We start from the raw sequence: 10,093 nt of genomic DNA, 5'->3' as shown, positions 1-10,093 counted from the left end.
CCCGCAGAGCACCTCAGCGACACAAGCACCCAAACAAACCTACAGCAACCCGAGCCATGGCCACTCCCAAGAGCTCCGCGGCGAAGCGCAGCAAGGGCGGCAAGACGTCGCACCGCAAGCCGAAGCGGACGTGGAACGTTTACGTCAACCGCTCGCTCAAGGCGATCAACAGCCAGATGTCGATGTCGAGCCGGACGATGAAGCTCATGAACTCGTTCGTGAGCGACCTTTTTGAGCGCATCGCGTCCGAGGCCGCCACGGTTGTGCGCGTCAACAAGAAGCGCACGCTGGGCGCGCGCGAGCTGCAGACGGCGGTGCGCCTTGTGCTGCCGGCTGACCTCGCGAAGCACGCGATGGCGGAGGGCACCAAGGCGGTTTCGCATGCGTCTAGCTAGTTTTTGTTTCTTCTTGTTTATAATTGTTTTGAGAGTTTCTGTTTTTTTTAAAAAGTTTTTTGCTTTCTTGCGTTGTTTTGAAGTTTTTTTTGTTGTTGCTTGAGTTGTGTGTTCTTGAGTGTGTTGGCTTTTTTCTCTTTTTTGAGTCGTGAAGTCGTTGGGTATTTGTTCGCTTTCGTCCTGTTGGTGTTTTTTTGTGTCTGCTTTGTGCCATGCTTTGTCTGATGATGTTTTTTCTCGTGTTTTTTTTGTCTTTGTTTGTTAACGGGGACGTTTGTGCCTTGTGCGGCTCTGTTTGTAGAGAGTTTCTTGGCTTTTAGCTCTTTGGATGGCTTCTGATACACAAGAGAAGGATGACGAAGTCACCTCTCGGGTCCCGCGTGTTGCTGCGGAGACCACTGAACATTTTTCGTGGGTGGCGCTGACGCGAAGAGTTGCTCTTGTGGGAATGTGCGTCTTCTGTGCGTCTTTGTTCTACGTTGTTTTTATTTACCTGCCGTTCTTCGCTGGCGGTAATGGTCAAATGCGTTTGTGTTCTGCAACGTATTTTTGTTGTTGTTTTGTTGGCGGCGTCGTGAGTGGGCTTCCGCACACTCTCTTGACGCCGGTGGATCTTGTGAAGTGCCGCATGCAGGTTGGAGAGTACGAGTCCGTGTCGGAGGGTTTTCGTACCATTTATAGGGACGCCGGGGGCTCACTGGTTGGTAGTATACCGCTGCTCTACCGTGGGTGGGTCCCCACACTTATTGGCTATTGTCTTCAGGGCGGGGCGAAGTTCTTTTTCTACGAGGTGTTTAAATGTATGCTAAAGGGGCACTGCATGGTGCAGGCAGTGGGGAACTCGCCGCAGTCATACAGTTATGTTTGTGAATTACTTATTTATTTATTGGCTAGTTTCTTTGCGGAACTGATAGCCGATGTTTTTCTGTCTCCATGGGAGGCTATTAAAATTAAGATACAGACCACGAGTGTGCATCGTACACAGATTGGTGTCATTGTACCCATGGTGTGGGCAGCAGAAGGCTGCCGTGGTTTTTACAAGGGTCTCACGGCGCTTTGGTGCCGCCAGGTTCCTTACACGGTTGTGAAGTTCATGAGTTTTGAAAGCATTGCGTACCAGTTGTATAAAGTCTTTGGAAGTACTCCGCAGAGCGCCACGTCCAAGGCTGTTCAAATTTTTGTGTCATTGCAGGCGGGAATGCTGGCCGGGGTGCTTTGTTGCATCGTCTCTCACCCTGCCGACACAATCGTGTCTAAGCTAAACCAGCGAATTGACACTGTCAAAGGGACGACAGGCACCTTTTGCCATTTGCTCCGGGCTCTTGGGTGGTGGGGAATCTGGAAAGGCATTGGCCCTCGCTTGTTGATGGTGGGGACACTTACAGGGATGCAGTGGGTGCTGTACGATAGCTTTAAGGTGCTCGTGGGCATCCCCACAACTGGGGGGGGTCGTGTTGACGCAAGAAACGCAGTGCCTACTACCGGGACCGAGGTAAGGTGAAAGCTGTGGTAAATAAACGGAAAATGGCGGAGTGGGGGTATTTTGGGTTTGGCTTTCCTCAGGAACCTTGTGGTTGTGCGACTGTTTCCACGCCATATCCCCCCATTGTATATCTGTTTGTAGAAAGTGTAGAGAGGGCGGAGGGTGGAGGAGGGGAGGGAGCGGGTGCTTCACAGACAGCTTCACAAAGGCACCGTTTACGATACGTTCGGGAGGAGTGAGCCGTGCCGCTGTTACTTTTCACTACTCTTGTCACGTGCTTAAACCGTCCAACGCCTTTTGCCTCCCTTTATGAAGCAAGGAACGAAGTGAACCAAAACCACGATAACAGAAGAAGAAGAAGAAGGCGGCGTGTGTGGGTGTAATCCACTTGCGTGCAGGGCTGCGTAACGATGCGGGATGATTGACATCACTGCAGTGCCCACTCGTGCTGTGACGTGCCCCTTCCCTCTTGTGGCGCTGGACGCAGCGGTGCCCCACGACCCCCTGACGTCGCCGTTGCTGTTGCTTATAGTTGGTCGGGAGAAGGCGTGCGTTGCGGCGCTGCAGGATCGCAAGGTCTGGCTTCGCAAATTTGTGTTGCAGTCCCATCGCACACTGACGACAGGTGCATGTTGTGCCGTGGACACGAACGACGGACATCTCTTTGCGTTGGGCGACGCCTTTGCCACCCTGACGCTGCACCGCATTCCTCCAGTGTCAAATCGTGTGGCGCCGGCCGATCATGAGAGCGGTACTATTTTTGTCGGCAACGCCTGGGATACGACGCCTCGGATTGAGCAAGTTGTTCCCGTGCGGGGCAGCAGTGGGGTGGACTTTGTGTGTACGCGCCAAGGTGAAACGAATGTCGCGTGGGCAATATCGTGTGAGCGTGAGGAGGCACGCACTATCAGTGTTGACGTCACGTTGGAACGGTTATTTGTGCAACAGCAGGCTGCTCCGGGCTGCCTCGTGGGGGCCACGCCGCGCGGTGTGTCCCTCATCTCTCCCGCCTCGGGGGATACATTGATGGAGCTCCAGCTGCCGAGCGGGACGCGGCGTGTTGCGGCCGTGCAGTCGGGCGTTGCCGGGAGTAACTATTACGCCGTGGTAACGGTTTGCGGTATAGCTCTTATGTATGATCAACGCCGTGCTGAGAAACCATTTTGGTCAGAGCCGCTCTGGGACTCGCGCGGTGTCAAGGAGGCTGGTGGGGCTGGGGCGCTTATGGCGTATTGCTGCGAGGGCGTGTGGGCTGTTCGCGCCGCTGAAAAGCTCCACTGTCTACGCTGCACTGACGGCTCTGTTGTGTGCCGCTCTTTTCCACTTTCTGGGGGTTTGCATTCGTCGCAGTTCACCACTGCAGGTCTGCACTTCACAAATGACGTTCTTCACTTTGTGGGGAGTAAGAACCTTTAACTGGTAACTTTTTTTTTCTACTTTCTTTTTCTTTTTCTGAGGTGAGAAGTCAATGTGAATACAACAACAACGACAAAAAGGATGTAAAGATACAGAGCGGACTGAACCACTGCTGTTCTGCATGCTGACATACATCTTTTCTGTTCTTGCTTTTTTTCATTTTTTTTCTTTTGCTGCACGGCGTTAGGGTGCGAGAGTGGTGCTACATCAAAGGGAAAATGTTGCGCGGCATGTTTGCGTCGAGGCTGCTTCTGCTGCGGCACACGAAGGCGAGCTATGCGCCTGACAAGGTGTCTCCCGAGCTCGCAGCCTGCATTAAAGACATCATCCTGCGGGATCGCGTAGTTATCTTTCTCACCGGCACACCAGAGCAACCCCGCTGCCGCTTCACGGTGCAGATGGTGGATATGATGCGGCAGGTGGGGGTCCCTTATAGTTTCTTTAATGTTCTGGACGACGATGAGGTGTGTGAGGGAGTCAAGACGTACAGTGACTGGCCAACGTACCCGCAGCTGTATATCGACGGGGAACTTGTTGGGGGATACGATGTGTGCAAGAGCATGCTCCTAAGCGGCCAACTCACGAAGCTGCTCAAAGAAAAAGAGCTACTTTGAATGTGAACCCATTAACACATGAAAACTAGCGTGTATCACTGTGTTGTTGTTGTTGTTGTTTTTTGCATCTTGGGCAGCGTTCGAGCATACAGTATGAAGCAGCTGGAAATCAAGGCAGTGCTTTGGATTTGTTTTACGTGACTATCACCCTCTGACTGGTTTGTTTTCTACGTGTAAGTACACATCTGTGTTTGCTTGGAGAGGGGCGAGCGTGTTTGTGTCTGTGTGTGTGTGTGTCGGTGTGCTGTGGTGGTGTTGATGTCTGTAATGAATTGAGGAGACACGTGCCTCGTGAAGGCAACTTCCATCTGCGTTCCTTCCCCCCCCCTCTCCTTTGAAGGAAAGCCTCCTTCTTTCAAGGCAATGTCTATCAGTGGCATTCCACAGGAAACAGTCAAGGTGCTGTGGCAGGTGCACTGTGCATCCCTTGCTCCACTGTCCTTTGGAGAGGAGATTGTGGGCGAAATGTGGAAATTGTTCGCCGGATTTTTGGCTTCGCTACCGTTGCAGTCCGCTGCGGTGTCGTCTAATCACGCCTCCTTGACTCTTTCATTATTTACGTTTACCGTGGACCTTCGCAGTGAGGGTCTAACTGCGGAGATGCGAACTGCCATTGTGAATCAGCCGCACATCATTGTGCCACTACTGGAGTTTTTTAGGGCGGTGCTGGACTACCAGCAACAATCGGAGGGGCATCCACGGGGAGCTGTCGGGTGCTGGCAATTGATTTGCTCCGTCATTGCTGACGATGCCTGCGCGAGGTCGTTTGATGCCTTGGGTGCCTCTTTGCTCGGCCAGCTGGTGAGGATTCGTGGAACCGTGGTTCGCATGAGCCCGTCCCGGGTGGTGTGTGTCAAGATGGCGTTTCGCTGCGGTTCATGTGGGGGAATTGTGGAGTGTGCAACGGAGGATGGCATTCTGGTGTACCCCGGGTCCTGCCGCGGCAGGTGCCGCGGGTACAAGTGGTCTCCGCTGGTGGAGCAGGGAGAGTGTGAGGAGGTCCAGGTGCTAAAGATTCAGGAACAGGCGGACGTCTACGACGGGTCTGCGGGGGGTGGAAGTATTCACAAAATGATGACGGTGGAGTTGCGTGGCGTCTGGATTGACGCCGCGACGGTGGGTGAGGCCGTTGTCGTGTGTGGCGTTCTCGCAGCTAGGCGTGGTGAGGGACGCGGTGACGCCACACAACAAATAGCCGTGCGGGCGTACTCAATAGAGGGAAGCCGGCATGACACTGAGAGAGGGGTGTCGCTGTCAATGAACTCATTAGAGGAAAGTGCACAGTTCTACGAGATGGTGCGGCATCCGCAGTGGTTTGCGCGTCTGTGTGCCTCTCTTGCGCCGTCCATTTTTGGGCTACAACACGTAAAGGAGGCCATTGTTTTGGCAGTGGTGGGAGGCACGGCACACAAGATGCGTACACGCAGCAACATTCACCTACTCATGGTGGGTGATCCGGGTCTTGGGAAGTCGCAGCTGCTGCGTTCTGCCTGCACCATTGCAGCCCGTAGTGCCTTCGTCTGCGCTCACACGTCGTCCTCCTGCGGTCTGACACTCACGCTCACGAGAGATCCAACCACAGGGGAAACGTCGTTCGAGGCGGGGGCGGTTGTGCATGGCGACGGAGGAATTACCTGCATAGACGAAATTGACAAGGGTGTGACAGAGCACAGGGCACTTCTTGAAGTGATGGAGCAGGAGACAGTCTCCATGGCGAAGGCAGGGATGGTGTTCTCGGTTCCAGTGCGTACAGCCATTCTCGCCGCGGGTAATCCTGCAGGTGGCCGATTCGATGACTCAAAGGCAGTGACGGCGAATCTGAACCTTTCCCCCGCGCTCCTCAGCCGCTTTGACATTGTTGTCTGCCTCCGCGACCCACACACGGAATGCACCAATTCCCTCTCAGAGCACGTCCTGCGGTTGCACCGTCGACACGACGAGGCTGGGGCACGTCACGCAGGAGGCGCAGGGGGAGGGATGTCGCTTCCCGTCGAGTTGGTGCAGCGTTTTGTGGCCTTCTGCCGTCATCACTGTCACCCGTCCCTCCGCGAGGAGGCGAGCGAGGTCCTGAAGTCACACTACCTGACGAGGCGTGCAGAGACGAGGGACGATGAGTTGCCTGTCACGCCGCGGTTCTTGCAGGCCCTAATTCGCGTGGCAGAGGCGCGTGCCAAGGTTGAACTTCGTCACGAGGTAACGGCCGATGATGCGCAGTACGCCGTGGGGCTGTTGCGGCAATGCTCTGGGAGTCTGCGCGGCACCCCCCGCACTTCTTTCTTTCGCCCTGCCACCGCCAAAAAGATGAGCCAGCGGGATCTAATTCTAAACACTCTTAAGGCGGAGGTTTGCCGTACGGGTGTTAATGCCTTTCCTCACCGCGTTGTCCTTGCCGCCTGTGAGGAGGCCGGCTGTCGCAATGCAAATGCCATGCTGCACCAGCTGAACGAGGTGGGAGTCATCCTGCAAATTGGGGATAAGTACCAGCTGCGTGGAGTGTAGAGAGCGTGGCGCTCATTTGCGCTGAGAGCAGTCCTATCGAACGAAAGAAGTAACGAGGTTTTTGTTTTTGATGTTTTTTTTTTGCAAACAAAAGAAAAACAAAAGCGAAAAAAAAGCAATGAAGGAAGCAGCATAAGCAACGCGGTGAGGCCTGCCCACAGTAGCCATTCTATGCATCTCGTTTTCTTTTTTTCGCCCAGTGCTGCCTTCTTGTTTTTTTTTTTTACTGCTGCGCCGAGCCATCCACCCAACAACTTCATCTTTCCAGCTTGCATCCAATACATCTGTATATATGTATATATTGGCGTGGAGCTGCTTTGTCTTTTTTTTCTTGTTTGTAGGAGTCTGGGAAGAGTTGGGGTTTTGCCAAGGGGAGGTAGTCGTAGAAGATGCGTGCGTCGCTTGCCTTGCTGCGTCGGGGTAAACCTCGTCCACGGGCCGGCATGTTCCCCGATAAATATCGCCGTGTGCCGGCGCTGCTGAAGCCCCAACAGGGCGGGCAGCAGTGCTTCAATGAGTTTCTTATTCGCTCCACAAATGACCGGCTAATGCGCCGCGACGTTGAGGATGATGCCGATGGAATGGAGTCTAAAATTGCTGCGCAGCTCCCACAGAGGGATTGGGAGCGCATGTCGGCTCGCAGCTCGTCGGATGCGGTGCAGGAGGAGATGCGAAGGTTGGTGGAGGGGGATGTGGCACAACAGCAGCGTGTGTTTAACGAAAGGGTGTGGTACGAGGAGGAGGAGGAGAGGCGCCGTCTTCAAACCGGCGTTGGGGGTGCGGCGGTAGCTGAAGAAACTGGAGGCGCAAAAGAGCATGGCGTCCCCCCGCGGGTGCTTGGGAACGATTACTTTCAGAGCCAGTTTGGCTACTCCCTCGTCAAGGAGAGCGAGATGCCTCACGGGGTGACGGACTACAACCAACTGGATATGTGGGGCGAGATGCCCAAGTACACAAATGACATGGTGTTCCTTTATTTGATTTCGCGTCGGCGCAACACGTACGCGGTGGCATACACGTACGGCGGAAAGCGTATCCTTCCCACCTATACGGCCGGCAACAGAGGCCTAAAAGGCGGTGATCGCGGCTTCCGAAGCGATGGCTCTACAGACAACGGCCATCAGGTGACAAGCATGTATCTGAACGACTTACTGCCAAAGCTACGTGAGCTTCGAGCAAGCGAGGGAAGACCGATTGGGCGGGGTGAGAAGATTGAGCTTGTTGTACGAGTCATGGGCTTCTACAACGGCCGACAGGGGGCGGTGCGGGCAGTGCAGGATCGTGCCAATGACTTTCAAGTTCGCTATTTTGAGGATATAACCCCGTTTCCATTGAACGGACCAAAGATGCCGCGCGGTGTATTCAAATAGATCCCCCGGCTGCGGCAGCGGAACGAGAGAATCGAAGTGCGACGGAGACGTAATTGTTGGAGAAGGGGAAGGAAATGAGTCAAAAGGTGGCACCGACCGGGAGAGGGAGAGCGCGTGCGCAAACGTAAATGTGGGTGTCGGGCACTCTTGTCGCAGTTCCCACTCTCCATGCTTGGAAATCCCTTTGGCTTACTTGGACTTCTAATGCGTTCTTTTTTTTTTTCCTCCTTGTTCTCATTACTTTTCTCTATGCATACATACGTGTGGGTAATTGGACCAAGAGTTGGTTCTCCATAGCCAGTTGTTGTTTTTGTTCATCCGTGTGCATCGTTGCAGGCGAAAATTATTCTTTTTCGGCGCTCTGGACCTCTTCTTATGAAGACTTTTGATTTGGTTGTCATTGGTGCCGGTTCGGGCGGTCTCGAGGCCGCTTGGAATGCCGCGACGCTCTACAAGAAACGGGTGGCGGTGATTGACGTTCAGAAGACGCATGGCCCACCGTTTTTTTCTGCCTTGGGCGGCACCTGCGTCAATGTTGGCTGCGTTCCGAAGAAGTTGATGGTCACCGGGGCGCAGTACATGGACCAGCTGCGCGAGGCAAGAGGGTTCGGCTGGGAGTTTGACCGCAGCACCCTCAAGGCGGACTGGAAGAAACTCATTGCCGCAAAGGACGAGGCTGTGCTGGATATCAACAAGAGCTACGACGGCATGTTCAGGGACACCGAGGGTCTGGAGTTCTTCCTGGGCTGGGGATCGCTGGAGTCGACGACGGTCGTGAATGTTCGCGAGACTGCCGACCCGAGCAGCCTCTTGAAGGACCGCCTGGAGACGAAGCACATTCTTATTGCCACCGGGTCGTGGCCGCAAATGCTGAAGATCCCCGGCATCGAGCACTGCATCAGCAGCAATGAGGCGTTCTACCTGCCAGAGTCGCCACGCCGTGCCCTCACCGTCGGCGGCGGATACATTTCTGTCGAGTTTGCCGGCATTTTCAACGCTTACAAACCAAAGGACGGAAAGGTGACGTTGTGTTACCGCCGCGACCTCATCCTCCGCGGCTTTGACAACACCCTTCGTGAGGAACTCACGAAGCAGCTCATTGCCAACGGGATTGACATCATGACGAAGGAAAATCCAGCCAAGGTGGAGCTGAACCCAGACGGCAGCAAACACGTGACCTTCGAAAGCGGCAAGACTATGGATGTTGATGTTGTCATGATGGCGATTGGCCGCGTTCCTCGCACCAGCGGCTTACAGCTGCAGAACGCAGGTGTTGTGCTCAACAAGGGCTCTGTGCAGGTGGATGATTACTCACGCACGAATGTTGCCAACATCTACGCTATTGGCGACGTGACGAATCGTGTCATGTTGACACCCGTGGCCATCAACGAGGCTGCTGCCCTCATCGACACAATCTTTGGTAACAAGCCGCGAAAGACGGACCACACCCGTGTGGCGAGCGCCGTCTTCTCTGTTCCGCCCATTGGCACATGCGGCCTTACCGAGGAAGCTGCCTCGAAGGAGCACGATACTGTGGCGGTGTATCTTTCCAGCTTCACCCCGCTCATGCACAACATCAGTGGATCTAAGTACAAGAAGTTTGTGGCGAAGATAATCACCAATCACTCCGATGGCACGGTGGTTGGGGTGCACCTTCTTGGGGACAGTGCCCCTGAAATCATCCAGGGCGTTGGTATTTGTCTCAAGATGAATGCCAAAATCTCTGACTTCTACAACACGATTGGCGTGCATCCCACGAGTGCCGAGGAGTTGTGCTCGATGCGTACCCCGTCCTACTACTACGTGAAGGGCAATAAGACGGAAACACTTCCAGAGTCAGCCCTGTAAGAGGCGAATTAAGCTCTGTTGTTTGTTTGTTGCTTTTTTTCCCCCTTTTAAAGCAAAACTCGGGTCAATAAAAAGCATCTGCATGACCGCGCTATTTTATATATATTAATTTGGGAAAGCTTAGAGGGAGGAGGCCGTAATGTTTTTACCCAGCGTACTGAATGAAATTGGGGTGTAGTGGCCACCGTGATGGGAACTTCACGGCGCGACACGCCTCATCCCCCTTAACGGCAAAAGCACTAAATTGTTTTTTTTTTCCCCCGAATGTTTCTTGGTTGTGGGAGGAGGCTCTTCTTTACTTGATAGTGTGTGTGTTTTTTGTTTCACGGCAAACGGCAAAACGTGTTGGTTGGGCGCGCAAAAGAGAAGCGAAAAAAATAACGGCAACAAAAGGGTACAACCAATAATGAAAGCGACGAGGAAGCAAAATCATTAGTAATGCGTCTTAAGCTGCGTTGTGAGGTCTCT

General features: G+C 53.9%; 7 protein-coding genes across 7 annotated transcripts, besides 3 other annotated features; all 7 read left to right on the top strand.

Annotated features, from left to right (window-relative positions):
- Window positions 1-56: 56 nt before the first annotated feature.
- On the top strand, window positions 57-395 carry Tco025E_07143 (histone H2B; the record flags this gene model as incomplete). Its single annotated transcript, XM_029374010.1, has 1 exon — window positions 57-395. One exon carries the CDS (start codon window positions 57-59, stop codon window positions 393-395), a length of 339 nt encoding a protein of 112 aa, XP_029225964.1.
- Window positions 396-723: 328 nt separating this feature from the next.
- On the top strand, window positions 724-1,896 carry Tco025E_07142 (putative mitochondrial carrier protein; the record flags this gene model as incomplete). The annotated part of the gene is made up of 1 exon (XM_029374009.1): window positions 724-1,896. One exon carries the CDS (start codon window positions 724-726, stop codon window positions 1,894-1,896), a length of 1,173 nt encoding a protein of 390 aa, XP_029225963.1.
- A 329-nt stretch (window positions 1,897-2,225) lies between these two features.
- Window positions 2,226-2,242: a microsatellite.
- A 53-nt stretch (window positions 2,243-2,295) lies between these two features.
- Tco025E_07141 (uncharacterized protein) lies at window positions 2,296-3,294 on the top strand (the record flags this gene model as incomplete). Its single annotated transcript, XM_029374008.1, has 1 exon — window positions 2,296-3,294. The coding sequence occupies one exon, from the start codon at window positions 2,296-2,298 to the stop codon at window positions 3,292-3,294; it is 999 nt and encodes a 332-aa protein (XP_029225962.1).
- A 230-nt stretch (window positions 3,295-3,524) lies between these two features.
- On the top strand, window positions 3,525-3,908 carry Tco025E_07140 (glutaredoxin-like protein; the record flags this gene model as incomplete). The annotated part of the gene is made up of 1 exon (XM_029374007.1): window positions 3,525-3,908. The coding sequence occupies one exon, from the start codon at window positions 3,525-3,527 to the stop codon at window positions 3,906-3,908; it is 384 nt and encodes a 127-aa protein (XP_029225961.1).
- A 41-nt stretch (window positions 3,909-3,949) lies between these two features.
- Window positions 3,950-3,971: a microsatellite.
- A 160-nt stretch (window positions 3,972-4,131) lies between these two features.
- Window positions 4,132-4,160: a microsatellite.
- A 111-nt stretch (window positions 4,161-4,271) lies between these two features.
- Tco025E_07139 (putative DNA replication licensing factor, putative,minichromosome maintenance protein-like protein) lies at window positions 4,272-6,407 on the top strand (the record flags this gene model as incomplete). The annotated part of the gene is made up of 1 exon (XM_029374006.1): window positions 4,272-6,407. One exon carries the CDS (start codon window positions 4,272-4,274, stop codon window positions 6,405-6,407), a length of 2,136 nt encoding a protein of 711 aa, XP_029225960.1.
- A 443-nt stretch (window positions 6,408-6,850) lies between these two features.
- On the top strand, window positions 6,851-7,777 carry Tco025E_07138 (uncharacterized protein; the record flags this gene model as incomplete). The annotated part of the gene is made up of 1 exon (XM_029374005.1): window positions 6,851-7,777. The coding sequence occupies one exon, from the start codon at window positions 6,851-6,853 to the stop codon at window positions 7,775-7,777; it is 927 nt and encodes a 308-aa protein (XP_029225959.1).
- Window positions 7,778-8,152: 375 nt separating this feature from the next.
- Window positions 8,153-9,625, top strand: Tco025E_07137 (trypanothione reductase; the record flags this gene model as incomplete). Its single annotated transcript, XM_029374004.1, has 1 exon — window positions 8,153-9,625. One exon carries the CDS (start codon window positions 8,153-8,155, stop codon window positions 9,623-9,625), a length of 1,473 nt encoding a protein of 490 aa, XP_029225958.1.
- Window positions 9,626-10,093: the final 468 nt, after the last annotated feature.

The sequence above is a fragment of the Trypanosoma conorhini genome, assembly GCF_003719485.1.
Source record: "Trypanosoma conorhini strain 025E chromosome Unknown Tco_14.4_contig_00528, whole genome shotgun sequence".
Lineage (NCBI taxonomy): Eukaryota > Euglenozoa > Kinetoplastea > Trypanosomatida > Trypanosomatidae > Trypanosoma > Trypanosoma conorhini.
Note: the sequence above shows the minus strand (reverse complement) of the source record. Positions and strands in the feature narration are given on the sequence as shown.